Raw genomic sequence first — 20,546 nt, forward strand, 5'->3', positions numbered from 1 at the left:
TGGAACTTCAAACATTCCAGCCAGTCTTTGGTAAACCTACACAGTAGGTTTAATGGACTGACACCAATCAGAAAACAACTAATTCCCTGGCTGATACCACGAAGGGCGTTGGATTATATCCGACAGGCGTCAGTGCAGGAATCTTCATAGAAAATGTCCTGCATATGCAATTGGCAATACAACTGAAAGAGTCGACCTTCAATTATGGAACGGGCACACTTGCAGATCGGTTTCGGGCTTATTAGCCACTCATCAGTGCAAGATAGTGACCATCATCGACCTAAAGTCAATGATATTCCACAATTGAAAATCGGAATTCTCTCAGAGTATTTCATTCCTCTTCCGAAGTTGGAGCAAACATCACAAATGTCACTCCATCTAGTGGACGAGGTACTAACCAACTGCATATCCGTAATTTGCCCGATTCCTCTGAATAAGGAAAAAAACTTTCTTATTAGTCAGTGGGCTATGCTTGAAGACTGGCCGTAAACAAATCTAAAGTAAATGGAACTTCAAACGTTCCAGCCAGTCTCTATATACCTACACAGTAGGTTTATTGGACTGACACCTATCAGAAAACAACTACTCCCCTGGCTAATACCACGAAGGGCGTTGGATTATATCCGACAGGCGTCAGTGCAGGAATTTTCACAGAAAATGTCCTGCATATGCAATTGGCAATACAACTGAAAGAGTCGACCTTCAATTATGGAACGGGCACACTTGCAGACCGGTTTCGGGCTTATTAGCCACTCATCAGTGCAAGATAGTGACCATCATCGACCTAAAGTCAATGATATTCCACAATTGAAAATCGGAATTCTCTCAGAGTATTTCATTCCTCTTCCGAAGTTGGAGCAAACATCACAAATGTTAGTACCTCGTCCACTAGATGGAGTGACATTTGTGATGTTTGCTCCAACTTCGGAAGAGGAATGAAATACTCTGAGAGAATTCCGATATTCAATTGTGGAATATCATTGACTTTAGGTCGATGATGGTCACTATCTTGCACTGATGAGTGGCTAATAAGCCCGAAACCGGTCTGCAAGTGTGCCCGTTCCATAATTGAAGGTCGACTCTTTCAGTTGTACTGCCAATTGCATATGCAGGACATTTTCTGTGAAAATTCCTGCACTGACGCCTGTCGGATATAATCCAACGCCCTTCGTGGTATTAGCCAGGGGAGTAGTTGTTTTCTAATAGGTGTCAGTCCATTAAACCTACTGTGTAGGTATATAGAGACTGGCTGGAACGTTTGAAGTTCCATTTACTTTAGATTTGTTTACGGCCAGTCTTCGAGCATAGCCCACTGACTAATAAGAAAGTTTTCCTAATATTATGAAATGTTCTTTTACATTACCCTTATCACAACGTCTCATTTTCACATGACACACATAATTTAATTATTGAAATAATGACTGCGATTGCTATTCTTAAGATGTCGTAAAGTAAAAAAAAAGTGGGCGGTAGACAAAATAAGTTTGAGAACCTCTGGTTTAGTTCCTTGAAACTACTATGGCTGTTATTATGACTGATAGACCTGAGTTTGAGGGAATCCAGAACAAAATTCAACTGGGCAGAATGATGTTGGGACATTGGATTGATGAAGCGATTAGTATCCGTGGTTTTTCGGTAAACAGTGTGTGATAAGGAACTATTGGATTCTGTGATTAGAACGTTTAGGAATGAAAATTAGTTTTTATTTTCGACTTCCATTGTAAATTTCAGATCGAAATGTAAGTAGTTTATGTGCATGGTTTAGAAATATATGAAGAATTTCAAATCCATGAGGAAATATAACAAAGACGTCAACTACGTATCGAAGCCAATATGGAGGTATGAGGTCAGACTTGTCATTGGCTCTGTTTTCAGTCGTCCATGTGAAGATTTTTCAAGAACTGGAGAGAGTGGAGAACCTAAGGGGGCGCCTTTCACTTGTTTGTGAAAATTTGCCGTGGAAAGGAAATAGGTGATTGACATGAGGTTGAGAGTCTCTTGAGAAATTTGGTGTTTCGTTTTAAGGTCAAATAGGGTTTCGGACAGTGAGATATTTTTAAAAAGGGATTCTACGTCAAAGCTGACAAGCATGTCTGTTTGTTGGATATTTTCAAGATTCCAATGAAGAAATAGCAATTTTGAACATATAATGATGATTGTTCGGCTAGTGGTTGAAGAGTAATAGCATGGTAATGTCACAAACTACACCTAACGATTTGATCTTCATAAATTTTAGTTTTCATAAAATATCACGACATGTTTCGCTATTAGAGTAGCTTTTTCGTGATGAATAACATACTGGAAAGCGATTCTTAACTTTGTCAAAGTATTATACTTTGACTGAACCCCATGGCCTCAATCCAAAAATGTATTATCTTGGCTATCAGCCTATTTTGTTTTGTATAAGTCAAATATTACAAATGTGCCATGTACTCATTTTGATACTTCCTGTTGCCTGACAAGTGAGCACTGATGATGACGAAAGTCGAAAGCGCTTTGCAATGATTTTATAAATATACAGTTTCATACAAAACCTCTTCGATTCATTAAATAAATACATATTTTTTCAAGCAATTGATCACGGTTATCACAATTCTACGATGAACTAATTTTTTGCTTGTACGATCCTGTATATGATGGGTTAACTATTTTGCCTCGTAGGTTAAATAAATACGAGCGGTACTGATAAAAACATCATTTTCGTGTTGGTATCATTCGTTTCCAAGCGTAACAAGCTACGACATCGATACATTCGTTCGTCGAAAATGACAGTGCCGGTTGCCAGTATTTCCGAAGGTAAGGTCAAAGGCTGTTTGGGAACTGATCTAGATGGCCAACAGTTCTTTTCTTTTCTTGGAATTCCTTATGCGAAGCCACCGGTGGGAGACCTAAGATTTAAGGTAAAGATTTACAACTGAATCATGCTGTAGCTCAGGTACTGGTATATCAAATTCCATACACTGATTTTTGAAATTATACTGAGTGATTTATCACGAGAGTTTCCTCCCATATGGAGTCCTACTGTCCCTAATTTACACTACTAGCGAGCCGCCCCGGATCCGCACAGGTGCAATGCTGATATTGAATATAAATTCATTACCCGAAAATTTAGGGACATACAGAAACAGTGATGAAACATATTTTTATAAACGCGATTTTTTCCCTCACGGCTGGCGCCCAGTTGGAATATCCGAAAATCTTTCCTTATTCCACACCTACAATATGAAATGAATCTACATACAAAGTTTCAGCCTCCGAAAATATACTGGTATGCAGAAACGGTGATTAAATAGCTACTTATGATACGAGTGTTGAAAGTAAGGTTTTATTTTGTGACTGAATTGAACGAATTGAGCAATTTCACGAACAAAATAAAACATACTTTCAACACAAATATCATACAAAGTTTTTTGTACAACTGTTCTCTTTTCATAATGAAATAGATGAATTTGATATGAAGTGGCCGTGTCAGGTGACGCCAAATTACCTGGTTACCAACAAATAGTATTGTTTAAAGCTCACCAGTTTTATTTAAAGTCACATTTGAAGTTCTTGCTGGTGTTTAATGTCTTGTATGATGAAGAAAAATAGTGAGGAATTGTGTGTTCCTGACGATATTGAAGAGGCTGCAAAAAGAGCTCAACTGAATTGTTACCAAAAAAATTGGCTTAGCAGTACAACATCGCATATTCTGATTTTCTTAGATGGTGTAGACTAAAAAACGTCGAAGAAAATATCAGAGAAACCGTCTGGAAGAGAACTCAAAAATATGGAACCCTTCAATTTTGTGGAGCAAGTTTTAAATGATAAAGTCAAGTGCGTTTAATCTGGTGGTGATACAAGAAAATATTTTAATAATAGCATTCTCAAAGCGGAAAAAGGAAAGTTATAGGCCCGAAAAATCAAGAACTCTTATGTTTGAACAAGTCCAGAGGTTTATAAATGAGGAGCCAGATGGAAAATATTTGATGATGAGAGTTGCCAATATTTTCGGAATGTATGAAGCCTGCTGGCGCGAAAAGCTGTGTCATTTATTAATGGAAGACATTAAATTAATGGATAAATAAATCATTGATTGTTCAAATTCCAAATACAAAAACGAAAATAGGTCGTTTTTTTGCATTATTGGAAAAACATTGACTATTTTAATAAATACGCTGTATTACGCCCTTCCGTTATCAATCATCAACGTTTTTTTCTGAAATACTCAAATTATAAATGCAGTGCCAACCCAGTTGGTGTAAACACGTTTGGGAAAATGCCCTCTACCATTGCTGAGTTTCTGAACCTCTCGGAACTGAAGGAATATACAGGTCACTGTTTCAGAAGGTCTTCTGCTTCTTTGCTAGCAGAATTAGGAGCAAATATAACGGATATTAGGAAGCATGAAAGATGGAAGTCTACAACAGTAGCTGCTACATCGATCAATCTATTTCTTATAAAAAGGCTGTTGCTAAAAGAATAATCCCAACAGCTAGCTTAATGTCCATGAAACTAATTCAGCACTTCAACATCGCAAGGTATTAATATCAGCAGTCATGAAAATGTAAATAATGGATAATACATTTGTAACAGAATTCAATTGTATCTATATCTATTGTTCATAATAAAAGTTCCTTGAAAATTGAATAATTATGTTTTGTTTATTGATAGTTTGTAAAAAATCGTGTTAAAAATATTTTCAACACTAGTGTTGAGAACACTAGTGTTATAGTTATTTATGTATCAAGGGAATTAGGAGGGCCTTAATTACCGATGGCAAAGTTTGCGTCCCGAGGGCCTCTGGCCCGAGGGACAGCAATTGCCTGAGGTTATTAAGGCTCATTAATTCCCGTGGTACATAGATAATTTTATTTCTGACCGATTTCAATAAAATTTTGTTCATTTTTGAAACGGAAAAATGTACCAATTCATTACCTTCCCGGTATATTTGAATCAGGTACCGTTGATTATAGTAGAGTTTTCTTGTTGCTAGGTTGTTGCTATGTTACTTGCTTATAAACAGAACTTTGTTATCAAACTGTGTTTGCGGTGAAAACGTGTTTTCTACCCCAAATATAATGGAGGATATTTTGAAAAAAGCTGAACAAGCAAGAGAATCATTAATTCCATCGAAAAGTGAAGCCGTATACCAAAAAGAATACAAGATATATCTGGACTGGCTGACACGGAAAAATGTTATGCCAAAAGATGTCACTGAAACTGTATTTCTGGCATATTTTCAAGAACTGGTAAGGAATTTTCTATGTTTTTCGGTAGATTTGGTAGTAATTGTGTTTATTCGTTTCAGTCAGAAACGTATAGTCCGAATTCTTTATGGACTGAATGGTCAATGCTAAAATCGATGGTGACTATACATGAGAAACGAGATATCACCAAGTTCAATGAACTACAGGCTTTTTTGAAACGGAAGAGTAAGAGTTATAAGCCGAAAAAGTCTGCTGTTGTATCTCCTAAAGATGTTATCAGATTCCTAAAGGACGCTCCTAATGATATTCATTTATTGCATAAGGTAATTTTTTTCTTATTTTCCTTTTGTGTGTATTTATTTCCTTTTTTTTGTTATAGGTTGTTTTGATTATGGGTTATTTTGGAGGATGCAGAAGTCAGGAACTTTTGAATATGAAGATATCGGATATAGAGGACCGGGATTCCGTTATGGTAGTGAACGTACCGGAAAGTAAAACTGGTGTATCGAAGAAATTTACAGTTGTGGATGAAAAAGAGTTCTCCGCTTTGCCTTTATTAGGACTTTATATGTCTTTGCGTCCTAAAGGTATTGAACGATTTTTTTTGAGCTTCCGACGAAATAAATGTACATCTCAGTCAATTGGAAAAAACATGTTTGGGAAAATCCCCAGCAAAATCGCAATGTATTTAGGATTGCCAAACTCATCTTCCTATACGGGACATTGCCTTCGTCGCACTTCTGCTACTGCTCTAGCCAATGCAGGAGCAACTATGACTTACTTAAAAAGACACGGAGGTTGGAAAAGTTCCACGGTGGCGGAGGGGTATTTGGAGGATAGCATCGAATTGAGAAATAAAACGGCGCGTATGTTGTCTACTTTGTCATCAGAAGAGGCAGGTACCTCGACTGTAGTGAACAGAAGCTCCAGCCATACAAAAGAAGAAATTGTTTCCAGTGGCGGAAGTAATTTTCAGGGAACATTTCAAAATTGTACATTTATTATTTGTAATGACGTGAATAAATAAAATATGGTTCAGTTTTCATTTCTATTTATTTTTACTTGTGAAAGGTAGAGGGAATTATAAAATCGATAATGTCCCAAGGGAGTTATGACCCTCTTTATTGATAGCGTAATTATGACGATATAAGCTTATAATATCCCGGTCAGAAATAAAGAATATTTTCAACACGCTACTTTATAAACATCATCTTTTAATACTCTTGACAACCATTAAAAATGTCACTTTCAATGACAGTTGTACAAAAGGTAATTTTCATATGTAAAGGCTCCCCTTTCATAACCAGGGGGTGCCTCAGTTGTATATTTGAAAATCCTCTCTTATATTTTTTAATAATAATAATAATGATAATGTTTATTCAGATTCAAATCATGAAAAGAAATAACTAAAGTAGGTAATACATACAGTTGAATAAACATCGTAGAAACCACAGAAGCATCAGATGTTGCTTGTATGTGCTTGTATTGCCCATGCACAACATAAAACGAACCTACATACAAAATTTCAGCCTTCGAAAATATAGCGGCACGGAGAAACAATGATGAAAAAGTTATTTTCATATGTAAACGCCCCACTTTTACCCCCACAGAGGGATCCCCAGTTGGAATATTTGAAAATCTTTTATTAGTGCGCACTTGAGACCTGAGAAGCACTCATATACCAAATTTCAGCTTCCTGGAACTCACCAGTACGGAGAAACAGAGATAAGTGTAAATTGACTGAAAATGTGTTTTTTGAATACTGAAACTTTTTTTTACAAGTGAAACAGGAGAAAGTAATTACTGAAATGAAACTGACTAGAAATTCTTTTTTCTTCATTCGTATTTCCTGAAAATTTAGGAATGTGAATATTGAGTAATGTGAAAAAAACTCCAGTTTCAATTAAAAAATACATATCATATAGATAATTGCTGAATAAATAATGGACCTGAGTTATCATTATATATTTTTACACTGTGAAATGATAAGAAACGCTCCGTTACTGAACAAATATTTTTAGAACGTTTTGTTATCAAAATTGAACTCACTATGAGCTACGTCAAGTGGAACATTACCTTCGAAATTCATCTGTTTCTAGAATCTTTGAACTCTTCAATTCCTATATACAACACAGGGAAGCTAGTTATTTTTCAAATTATTGATATTGTACTCTTTTATTTGAAGTTTCGGCATTCCATCACATTGATTGCAAAATTCAAAAAAACAATCAAAAAAGTTGTTTGAACGGTCCATTCCCTTCAAGTTTCCGGAAAACACTGTAGGTAGCCTCATTGACTTTTTGCGTTTTTAGATAATATGATCCAAAAATTTGATTGATATACACTGTTAAAAATTGAAGTAATTTTCCAGAACATATTAGGAAATATTTCACAATCAAAACTCTGTTTTAGTCTAATAATCTGATATATAATGTAAAAATGCAAAGTTGTGTAATAAATCAATACAAATGAGGTAAAACTCATTTTACTCTGTGAATATTCAGATGAAATGTGAACTTTCTCTAAGAAGTTATGGAATCAGTTATGTACAGGAAGTGATCTGTGAATTTTAATAAATATTGGTAAAATCACTACCTATATTCTTCACAGCTCACATATCAAATGGGTAGATTTTACAGTATAGGTATATTAAGTATATTTGGATCAGTCCATTAACATGTTATCGTGTTGTCGGAAAAGGATAATTGCTCGTAGGCAGTGTGCATCAAATAAAGATCGAAAATAACTTCGGGTCGCGGGGAGCCAGGCGCATACCCCTATAACCGATGACCAAAAACATCATGTTCAAGCGTTATAACTTGTGAAGAAAATTCGTGATTTCATTGTTTTTCAATAAAGGATTATTGTGCAAATAGTGAGGTATTCAAAGTGATCAAAAAGGTAAGAGATAATGTTCAAATGTAAATTGTGTTTATATGAATGTGTATCACTAAGAAATTCAGCATCACGCCACCGTTACTGGCGTGATGCTGAATTTATCTGCTTACACATTCGTCTTCGGGTGATAACAGCGAACACCATATTCCCGAAATCTTATAGAAAATTTTAATTTTTGTTTTCAAATGAATGACAGATAATTCAAGTGAAAGTTTTTCTGAAATTAAGTTTATAAAAATATCACATACTAACAATATTCACTTTTCTTGCAGCAACCACGAATTCCGTTTAATATGTATACGTCGAGCAGGAAGAAGTTGATGTAGAAGGATTTGTGAATTTCCTAGAAGCATTAAAGGTGGTGATATTCAATATCCAAAAGGTTTTTCAATAATATTAGAGTTGTTACAGCGTCTAATTTTGAAAATTCAGCAGATTCGGGTTTCGAATATAAAAGGCTGAATCCGGTGGAGAAAATAGTTTTCAATTTCATAAACAAATTTGTCAAACTTGAAAAGTGAAGATTTTATGAAATAATGTGCTTGAAATTAACTTATGTACTTATTTGTGATGCACTGTTTGGAACCTTTGGTGTAGTAATGATCATTACTGCAGGTTTTTCTCAACATCAAACCGTTATTTTAACATCTCCACACGTGTTTCGATCACCAAGTGATCATCTTCAAGAGGAAGATCAAAACTCAAAGATGTGGTGTTGGGAAAAAACTCCAGTAATATTTATTCACTTATAACTTATCACAACTTATTATCACAGTTGATAATAAACCTAATTTAATGTGTTTTTATGTTTGAAATGTTTTTTTTCTAATGTTCATGCAATATATGCTGCACTGATGATGTTGAATTGAATTCTAGTTAAGTTTCAACAACATTTTTTCAAATTTTATTTTCTAGTTGGTTATTATTGTTAGATGCCATGTGTTTCATTTCTCGGTATGTATTCAGTTGAACTTTAATTTATTTAATTCTATTAAATTTGGTACACATTCTTGACTTAGAGTATTCTGATATGATACAACTCTTCGAAAAAATGATTCAGGTCCATGTACACATTTCTCAGTGAGATATGATAATTCTGTTATACATCGAAATATATATTTGGATTCGACCTTCACATAATAACATATAATTGGATTCGAAAAGGCACGTGTTTTGGGCTAGTTGGCCCTTATCAATATGGTGTAGTCAAATGGCATAGATTGGGCAGTTACATGGTTACAAATAAAAGCGCAGTCATCAACAGAAGTCAGTCGCACATCTGTGGTTTTCGTAAGAAGATCTAGTATTCACAAAAGCTATAGCTACCTACGTGGAATTTTCAATCCGGAAATGGTAACAATAGGAATGCTCTGATATATAAATCCATACTTTGCTTTCATTTCAGTGTTATGCTTGATAAAACTTTCCCTTTGATAGATAACACTCAATTTTCAAATTAACATAAAGGCAAAAGTGAAATATGTCCATTGTGAAATGACAATGAAATATGTGAAAATACATTGTTATAATACATTGTAAACATACACTGAAAATGGAAATATACAATGTGAAAACACATTATTAATAAGGTAAATATTACATAAGTTCTTCTGCAAAATTCCGTTACCTATCACAGAATTTTGAGTTACTATTGAGGAAATTTACTTAAAATATTATTTAAAATTACATTACATATGCAGAACTATTCCAATTCATATTTTACTGTTTCATTAGTATTTGTGTTATTCTCCATTATATTAACGGTTTTTGTTCTACATAATTTATGATGGACTGTCTTCGTTACAACCCCTGTTGTATTTTCACATGACATTACGTTGGTTATTTGTGGCCAGCGTAATGTTATGTGAATTTACACAAATTTTTTTAACAGTGTAATTCATTCTGCTGCTAAAGTAAAATGGCATTTATTATCAATTTGCTCCCTCATATTTATATACTGGAAGAGTTTTCAAATGGTTTTCAAGAATTGGTTTTGTATTTCGTTAACGGAAACATACGGAAAGTAAAAATTATTATTCATGAATCGCTATTCCTTTTATTGATTGAAGTTAGAAATAGAAATACTCATTTCAAATTACGTCACATAGTTAGACCTAGCATTAAACAATGTGGAACACCAGTAACGAGGTCAACATACCTATCTGTCGATTTCAAGAGAACTGTCATTCTAAAAGTTGTGACGATTGAGAAATTCTTCGACTGGGTATTTCTTTATTTTCTACCACGGAATGATGTTCAATACTTTCCGTACGTCCAGTGTCACGAAAACTACCACCTTCTCGTCGACTGTATGCAAACCTCTGTTCTAGACCTATATCTGCATTTGTGTTAATCGAGCAAGGAGACAATTCACAAACTTCCTCTGGAAGTATATTAGGATCATTGCTGAGACTTCCAAATATAATCATCGCCCTCGTAGTCAACGCACAAACGACTGATGTCTACCGCAGTAGCAGACGAAACGTTTGGTACTACAAGTGGAATTCTATCACGGCCTACCAACTGGGATTTGATTCTCTCCGGAAGTCTTTCATAGTTACTGAAGGCTGTTACCCCGAGGCTCTGTGGTGGAAATCAGTCCACAGTGTACCTTTTTTTCAAGGGCGAAACACAAGCACTTCAGGGAAATCCTCGAGACGCTTCAAGAGCAGTGTCTGTGCGAAAGTAGCGGTTCACATTAGATTTGGATCGCTGGAGATTAAATCCATTTGTAAATACGTTCTCAGGAAGTTCATTTCACATGAACGCAGTTCACCAAATAAAAGAGTTCTTGAAGAGTGAAGTTCAAGGTGTACTGAGTTGAACCTTGAAACGATAAGCATCCACATTCCGTCGCGTATTTCTGATATGTACCGCTCTAGAAACTTCATGTGAAAGTATCCATAGAAGAGACAGAAATCTCCAATTTTTCTTCGATGTTATCGAGGTTGCAAGTGATATTCGTGTCCCCAATCAGGCGGATGACTCTTTTTTGGATGGAATTCAACAGTTTCAGGGTGCGTTTGGGGGCGGAGTTCGGTACTCCAAAGAAGGTCTGATCTGAGCTTCATAAAGCATCAAAAGTTGCTGAGGTGTGTACAGTTTTCTGGTTCGGAATAGTGTTCCGAGCTTTTGAGAAGCAACCTTTGCGATTCCAGCGATATTGATGTACCAAGACATATTAGTTTCCATTTCAACCCCACAACAAACTTATCGAAGTAGAAAGCAGAATTGTCTGTCATGAAATTATTATATCCGGTTGGGAGACATTTATCTTTTTGGAGAAAACTGTTGCCTGGGTTTTTGTTGCATTAATTCGACCCTGGTTATTTTCACCCCATTTCGAAATAGTTTCTAGATCCTCATTAAGATATATAATCTTCTGCTGCCGGTGAAGATGTGCATCCGCAGCCAATGTTCTGGAATCCAATTGGAATGACGAGACAAGTGTGCAGCGTTAGCAAAGAAATATATTAGATACTTATTTTTTTTCCAATGAGTCATTGATATACAATAAAAAGAGGATTGGAGACAATATGGATCCTTGTGGAACACCAGCGTTAATGATAAAATTATTCGAGATATATCCATCGATGGCCACTAGCAGGGAACGTCCTTTCAGGAAGCTGGAGAGCCATACCCATAACTGATCCAACAAGCCATAGCCAGCAAATACGGTTGAAGGCCTTAGAAACATCAAGCGCAACAGCTCTTAATTCTCCATGTTCTTCGATTGCGTTATTTCAAATATGGGTGACATACGATAGAAGGTCGCCTGTTGATTTTGTTTCCGAAAGCCATATCGATGATCGCTCAAGATGTTGAAGCTTTCCGAATATTTAAGGTTTATGGCTTTCTCAATGATTTTTTTATATCACCGATAGAAAAACGACTGGTCTATAGTTATTTGGAAAGAAAATCAAACGTGGAGTGGGACCCAAATTGTTCAGCTAGTAGATTTTCTTTTTCCATGGTTGTTGTTGCAACTAAACCATTCGCTTGTGTTAGTGGTGGAATTGTGTATTTGGTAAAGTTTTGATTAACAGCTTCAGCTGTTGCTACAAACTCAGCATAAATGGCACTGAGACTTTCGCGCCACTGTCGTAACGCAAGATTTTTGTAGGTGACAGCTTGCTCACAATATTTGTTGAACCAAGGTTTGCCGTTAGAAGTTCGTTTCATTGAGAAAGGGATATATAGATCCATGGATGATGGGCATCTGAGAATTGAGTTGATTCCAATAGGTGCATTCTGTGCCAATTGTTCTGGTATCGCCAACAAACCCTAGGATATCACATGATTTCTCAGAATTCTTAGTTTTGCATTCATCCTCGTCTAAACTGAGTAGACTACAAGTATGAAGAAAATGCGGAGAACTCTGTCTGTGACCTTTTTTAACCGTAGAAAACTACGTGTGAAATCCTATGAAGTTTATAGATAAGTTTGATATTACTCCTGAATTAACATCGTGGGTATGTAGGAAATTGATATCATTTTAGGACAGACATTCTGGTCGAATTGAAACCAATCAATCAGGGAGGATCTTGGAAAATCATCAGTGGATCAGTGTACCTTCTTCATGAACTGCCACCAATCAAGAATGAGAAAAAGCTAGTTCGAGTCCGAAAAGTAGACAGATCACGATATGACCGGGTGGGACGATTAAGTGGGAATTTACCACAGTTCATAATGTCAAACAATAGACGTAGAAAATAAACCAACTTTCGCAAACAGAGAAAAGATCCGACAAAGGCTTTGAGCCCCATCACTCTTATCTCATTCGCATTGAACACTTCAGACAAACTACTTATTCAACATTGAGAAAGATTATCAAACAGGGGTGCTGAGAACTCTGAAATTTTGAAATGCAGAGATGCAACTGGAGAAGAAAGTTGAATATTTGAGATTCATACAAGATGTGAGACTGAACACGTAGAAGCAACAAGATTGTTGGAATAGATGCCATCTAAAAATGGATGGAAGAAGAAGCGCAAAAAGTCACGTAGGCTACAATTGTTCCTTTGGATAATTGAGAAACTTTAGAGGAACTGTTGATATAATTCCATAAATGCTCCAAATCAGATCACAGAAAGGCAAATTTCAATATTCCATTTCATAGTTCTCGACACGATTATAACTGATCATGCAACCGTTATTCTGCAAGTTGTTATGAACAAATATTTCAGAAAACAACAGAATAATAAAGATATCAAAACTGTTAGGTACATCAATCACAATTTGGGATAATATTTATGAACAAACAAATCTTAATATTGTCGCAAATAAATTCACTCATACTCTTAATGAAAATTATAAAATCGATCACAGACACAAAAATGTATTCAGAAGAAACACAAAAATTGAACCATGGATGACAGATTCGCTATTGAAATTGGTAAATAAAAAAAAATGAAATGTTTAAAGGAACTTTGAAAGAACCACATAACATTTTGCTTAAAAGTAATTACACTGATTTTAAAAATAAATTAACGAACTTAATATCTATACTCAAATAAAAATATACTTATGATGCACTGTTTGGAACCCTTGGTGTAGTAATGAATATCACTGGAGTTTTTTCCCAACACCAAATCGTTATTTTTAACACCTCGACACGCGTTTCGATCACCAAGTGATCATCTTCAAAGAGGAAGATTAAAACTAGAAACTGATGCGAGCTAACCCTATTTATGCTACGAAGGTAACCCATACAGGTAAACATCGCAGTCCTTACTGCGATGCAAAATATTATGGACAGACAGAAAGATCTATTAAAGTGAGATATAAGGAACACATAGTACACTTAAAATATGGAAGACCTGAAAAATCAGCAGCAACAAAACCATTCTATAGACTTCAGTTCATTAAGATTAGTTAGACAAGTTAACAACAACAGGAAACTAGATGCCTATGATAGTGTAGAAATAAGTAAACACAATAATATTATGAATAACGATGACGGACCTATACCAAAGAGCATACTATATAGCTTGTTAAAATAAAATAAAATAATGTTGTTGGGTTTACTGATTACTACATAAGGACACATTGCAAAAATAAATTTGGATAGGCAATATTGTGAAATTAATTTTTATATAGCTGAAAATTGTTTTATATAAACATATATTGTAAAATAATAGATAAGGCAAAATTGTAAAATCAATTTTGGTTGGTATACCTGTATGGTTGGTATGCCTGGATGGTTTACCTGTATGGGTTACCTTTATAGCATAAATAGGGTTAGCTCGCATCAGTTTCTAGTTTTAATCTTCCTCTTTGAAGATGATCACTTGGTGATCGAAACACGTGTCGAAGTGTTGAAAATAACGATTTGGTGTTGGGAAAAAACTCCAGTAGTATTCAAACAAAAATATTACAAAAATTAAATTCAAATGAATGAACAAAACCCGAAACAGTTATGGAACATTGTTCAAAAACTTACTTGTGAAAAAATAAAAACTAAAGTCATAGGGCCAATAAAGAATTATCGCGGCGAAATATTAATTAACAAAACCGAAACTGCCAATGAGTTCAATTCTGAATTTATTGAAATGGGTAAGGTTTCATCAGAAGAAATAATAAAAAATCCTAATTTTCAAATAAAATCAGTGACAATATCAAATTCAATTATATTGAGAGAAGCTGATAATGAGGAAATTTTGAATATCATCCATCAACTGAAAAACAACAGATCACCGGGAGCCGATGGAATCAGGGCCGGTGATCAAGTCAATTGCAAATGATATACTTGAACCTCTGAAATATATAATTAATACCTGCCTTAGGAAGGAAGTTTGGCCTGATGTGTTCAAGGAGTCAATAGTGTGCCCAATAGAAACGGGGACGAAACCTCTGTGAATAATTATAGAACAAAATCTCTGATCAACCATTCATCGATAATCCTGGAAAAAATCATAAAAGCAAGATTAGTAAACTTTATTAACAAATATCATTTAATTTCTGAAAAACAATTTGGTGGTTTCAACGAAAGAACTTCCACAGAAGATGTTCTATTGGAGTTAACTAATGAAATTTATAAAGCTCTAGAAAATGGAAAGCCTTGTTTATGCCTCTTCAATGACCTAAGCAAGGCCTTCGATACTGTGGATCACCTTATATTGGTACAAAGGAAAGGAATTCGAGGAAAATGTCTCAATATTCTGAGTAGTTATTTAGAAAAAAGAAAACAAGTAGTAAAAAAAGGTGATGACCTGAGTGGTGTACCTCGAGGTACCGTTCTTGGTCCTGTTCTTTTCAACCTTTATGTCAACTATGTGTTTGAACGGAACAGTGCAGAAAGAATAATTGGATATGCCGATGATACTAAAATATTTTATCAGGCGAATACTTGGGATGAATTCAAAAACATGGTAGAAAAATATTGTATTCTGAAAAATTACTGGTTTTGCCAAAAACTGTTAACTGTCAATCCGGAAAAAACTGAATTTATCACCTTCAGTTGTAATGAATCCGGGGCTGCACCTTTCCATCAAATTGTAGTAAACTTACCTGAAAAAACATTATATATTGAATCTGTAAGAAGCATTGAATATCTAGGCGTGTAACTCGATAATAACTTGAGGTGGAACTCCCATATCAACTTTGTTATTGAAAAACTGCGTAAAATTATTTATCAATTCAAAACTCTTGAAAAATGTTTGCCCATCATCGAATTGAAAAAACTGTACTATTCTCTTGTTGTGAGTCACTTGTGATACGCTATTACGGTTTGTGGAAACGCATCTAAGATATATTTGAATCCTTTGGAAATGATTCTCAATAAACCCCTCAGATTTTCTTCCGATTTCCGATAGCCTATATAAAGAGTCAATTTTTTTTGATATTGGACAGCTATATTTCTTGTGTTTAAACGTCAGATATCATTTCTGTAACTCAGAACGGTCAGTCGGTAGCCAAGCGGTTCGGCGTGGGTGCTTTGTTCACTCACTCGAATTGACTGCCGTGTTGGTCGGTGGTTCAAGCCCTAGTCTGAACGATCGATCTTCACTTGCTACCGTCCAACCCGTGTTAGGAATCACACGTTAAAAGGTAAGACCTCGTTAATCCTTAGCTCGCACAAGTTTCGACTTCTGAGGGTTGTCGTTCGTAGGGGTGCGACAGCTGGTTAACGGAAAAACAGATTTTAAACAGATTTTAAACAGATTTTTAAACAGAACCAGCTAAGCCAGAACACGAATACAATACATGAAATCGAAATGTATTCACCTACATTCTAAAGAAATAAATTTCTCAACAAGCCTTTTCATATGTTTCGTTAAAATTTTATAATTCGGTACCAGAAACAATAAAAAAAATTATTAGTAAGCATTTGTTCAAAAAAAGCTGGGGGTATATATACTCGAACGTGGGAGATATTTTGTACAAATGCTGAACTAAGACTTCAAATACTTACCAGGACTTGACACAACTTTAATGACTGAGATTAACGCATCTTTCGCAAATGAAATTCTCCTTACTCACTGCATTTTTTTTTTATTATATTACTTTATTGAAATGTTATTATAATGAAATTTTATTATAATGATCATATACCTACCTCTTATTTTATTATATAACTTAATTGAAAATTCATTATAATTCTTATAGATTTATTTAAAATTAATTTCATCAATGTTTCATTGCTATGAGGAAATAAGTACTGGGATACTTATCGTTTTTTTACTGTCTCATTCATTTAATAATCATTTTGAAATATATTTATATTTTGTATTCTGTACAGTTATCTGTTAAGTCAACAAAGTTTGTATTATTGCATTTTGTATTCTTTGTGATGCTTGACTTATTTATTCATATATACACGCATTCTTAAATTGTTACAATTTTCTCATTTCATAAATTTTTATAATATTTTCAATTTGGTAATTTTTTCTGAATGATACATGCATATGTTTTTTGTACATAATACCATTCATACATATATGTCAATTTTTATGGGAAACAAGTGCTTTGCACTTATCCTAAAATCGCTTTATTCAGTCATTCTATGTTGTAACTTATTTGTATCTGTATTATTTGTATTTATCTTTTATGAATAAAGTTATATTATTATGATGGAATCGGCCGATACTTGATGAAAATCCATAACTAACGTATTCCAAAAACACTTTATTGTGTGATTTTCACTAAATTGTTTTACAAAAACGCAACACGTGTTTCGCCATACAATGGCTTCATCTGGCGTATATTATTATTATTTATTATTATTTTTTCACCGTAGTGTACGCCGGTCAGGCCCTATCTCCCGAAGCCCCCATACATTCGGGAGGGCGCGCCAGCATTATCAACCAATGACCACACCCCACACCGTGGGGTAAGTGATCATTGGGTCCGAAAATCATGTGCTCTGAGCAAGCGCAGTGAGCCAAGAATGACAGCCTTCTGCATCTGTGCGGCTAAGATTTCTGCCTTAGTGCGGCAAGCTGGTATGATTTTAAAATTCGAGAGTGGAGAGGACATCATTCCACCAAAGACTCCAATAATCAGAACAACCATCTTGACAGAGTGATCTGGATAGAGTCTGCTGAGTTTGAAGAGAAAATCTCGATATTTTATCCGTTTTTCCTCCTCTTGTCTGACGATATTCGTCTCGCCAGGAGCTGAAAACTCCACGACAAACATCGTTTTGGTCTGGTGGTCGAGAAGGACTACATCAGGCGTATTAGCTTGTATGTGCCTGAGGGTGGGGAACGAATAGTTCCAATAAATTCGGCACTTCTCGTTCCCCACAACGGATTCAATATCCCCCGGAGCGTAGGGCAACACCGGTGTCTCGTCAATACCGTAAGAGTGCCATAGATGGTAATATAGCACTCTTAGGGTCGCGTTATGTCGATGGATATAGGCCGAGACCGCATATGCTGGACATGCTGATAGCAAGTCCATTAGGGTCTCGGGCGCCTCGCGGCAGGCCCTGCACCTTGTGTCAGGAACCAAACTCCTGACGACTTTACAGGCTGTATTCAGTACCATTCTGTCATGTAGACACTCCAAACTCAAAAGTCCACGGCCTCCCTGTTGTTGGGGGAAGTACAACCGTGGAACGGACGATTTGGGATGCAAACTCCTATAGAGATGCATCATTTTTCGGGTCTTTACGTCGAGTTGATACAGCTTCTCCCGAGTCCACTTCACTACTCCAAATGAGTAGGGTAAGATTGGAACGGCAAGCATATCTGTTGCAGCAACTTTGTTCTTCCCCGACAGTTCCGATGACCAGATCTGTCGAAGTTTATGCTGATACTTGCCGCGGAGAGAGTTTTTCACTGCAGTTACCTCTTGTGAGTGGCGTTGTTCCACCCCGAGGTAAGTATACGTCTCTCCGGCATCCAGATGGTGTATGATGCTTCCATCTACGTGCTGCACATCTTCTCCGTAGTCCCCGCATCGTCCTCTTTTGAGATGAACCATTGCAAGTTTGTCTATCCCGAATTTCATACCGATAGCATGCGTGTACTCTTCCATCACCCTCAAGGACTCATGGAGATCCTTCTCTCCAGAGGCATGAAGTTTAAGATCATCCATATGAAACAGATGGGTGACCTTGTGCCTCCGGCTTCCGGGAGTGCCACAGTTATATTTCTGAGTATTTCTGAGTGCAACGGATAATGACAATAGTGAGATGCAGAAGAGAAAGGGACTTATTAATATTATTATTTCCGGGGGTGCCACAGTTATACCCTCGAGTATTTCTGAGCGCAACGGATATTGGCAATAGTGAGATGCTGAATAGAAGGGGACTGAGGGAATCACCCTGAAATACACCCCTTCTGAAAGTGACCCACCCTGTTTGGACTCTTGCTTGACCAGATGTTATGGTGAAGCGAGCTCGCCAAAGTAATATCAGTTGTTCAATGCATCTCACTATGTTGTCGGGTACCGCAAGGCATCTGAGCAAATGCAAGATGAGCTCATGCGAAATTGTATCAAATGCCTTACGGTAATCGATCCAGGCCATAGAGAGGTTACGCTTATATTGTATCGAGTCCTGCGTTACACATCTATCGATGAACAGGTTCTCTTTACATCCAGCGACTCCTCTCTTCGACCCTCTCTGCTCATATATCCGTTCGAACACTCGGTCAACTGCGGTGAGTATTTGTGTGTATAAGATGCTTGTAAACAACTTATAACACGAATTCAAGCATGTTATCAGTCTGTAATTTTTTGGAATCGACAAATCTCCGCTTTTAGGGATAAGAACGGTTATTATTATTATTATTATATATCTTATCAAATCTACATTAATATCATCTCAAAATATAAATGTGAATCCATCGCATTCAGGAGATAGACTTTACCAATTATTTTTTGTTCATTCGACTCAATTTTCAGGCCCCTCAACCTATCGAATCATGGCAAGGAATAAAGGATGCAACTTCCATTGGAAACTGCAGTCGTCAAAGAGATATAATGGTTAGTCCAGATGTGGAAGGAAGTGAGGATTGTTTGAATCTCAATGTCTTTACCAAAACGGTGAGTCGATGTCATTATGCAACATTTTTCTCAAATATGTTAGACAACTATACTTTTCAATTATTGATATTGTATGTGTTTAAAGTGTACTATGTGAAGTGTCAAAGAAAATACTTTATTTTCACAAAATCATTATTGTTACAGACTTAATATATAAATCGAGAAAGCTCTTACCTAGTTCGTGAATAAAACATTTTGTAAAAGACCTAATGATCTATATCTATTATGGCCTGTAGACGAATGTATTTGAAGATTGAATGCCTGTACTTCGTGCAGAGAAAGTAATCATTTTGATTGAATAGCAAACATACAGATGAATTAGAATATAATTTTCGTTAAAAAGAGAACGAAGAGAACTTACTGTTGCTTCTGGACACAAGTTTGAGTACTTCTTTTCAGTTTACGGAACATATGAAGTGATGACATATTTGCATAGTTGAGGATACCATCAAAACCGAATAATCGGGTGTGAAAATTCGTGACCAATAATATTTCATCCAATGAAATTCACGTCCATAGCACACACAATTATATCCGTTCAGAAACAAGTTCTAGTGGTCTCTATCACAAAATCCCTACCTGCTGTGGTTATAGTTCCTTATTTTTTGAATTATCCTGTAGACTGTCACCGGATAAATGTTCCATCCTATATCTATAGTTTTATCCAAGAATCCAATATATTGCTTTGCTGACGGCTGCGGATGCATGTCTTCACCGGCAGCAGGAGGTTGCATATATTCATGAGAATTTCACCAAGAGCGGTCCATATCAGAAATACGCGACGGATTGTGGCTGCTCATCGTTTTGAGGTTCAACTTAGTACACCTCGAACTTCACTGTTTAAGAACTCTTTCACCTGGAGAACTGCGTTCATATGGAATAAACTTCCTGAGAACGTTTTTTCAAATGGATTGAATCTCCAGCGATTCATATCCAATGTGAATCGCTACTTTTGCACAGGCACCG

At 35.9% G+C, this 20,546-nt stretch overlaps 2 protein-coding genes across 2 annotated transcripts in view; both read left to right on the forward strand.

Moving 5' to 3' along the window:
- The first annotated feature begins 2,695 nt into the window (after positions 1-2,695).
- Positions 2,696-20,546, forward strand: part of LOC111507903 (juvenile hormone esterase) — a 49,964-nt gene continuing 32,113 nt past the window's right edge. The window contains exons 1-2 of the mRNA XM_074184063.1: positions 2,696-2,900; positions 19,440-19,580. Coding sequence (XP_074040164.1) covers positions 2,766-2,900; positions 19,440-19,580 — 276 coding nt within the window. The 5' untranslated portion in view covers positions 2,696-2,765. The remainder of the gene's footprint in view (positions 2,901-19,439; positions 19,581-20,546) is intronic.
- LOC141486331 (uncharacterized) lies at positions 2,908-9,562 on the forward strand. The gene is made up of 3 exons (XM_074184082.1): positions 2,908-5,231; positions 5,291-5,512; positions 5,569-9,562. The coding sequence occupies exons 1-3, from the start codon at positions 5,061-5,063 to the stop codon at positions 6,214-6,216; spliced, it is 1,041 nt and encodes a 346-aa protein (XP_074040183.1). The 5' UTR covers positions 2,908-5,060; the 3' UTR covers positions 6,217-9,562.

This window comes from Leptinotarsa decemlineata, unplaced genomic scaffold, assembly GCF_025532065.1.
Source record: "Leptinotarsa decemlineata unplaced genomic scaffold, Ldec_3_MD MMD2_P_RNA_scaffold_2, whole genome shotgun sequence".
NCBI classification, from domain to species: domain Eukaryota; kingdom Metazoa; phylum Arthropoda; class Insecta; order Coleoptera; family Chrysomelidae; genus Leptinotarsa; species Leptinotarsa decemlineata.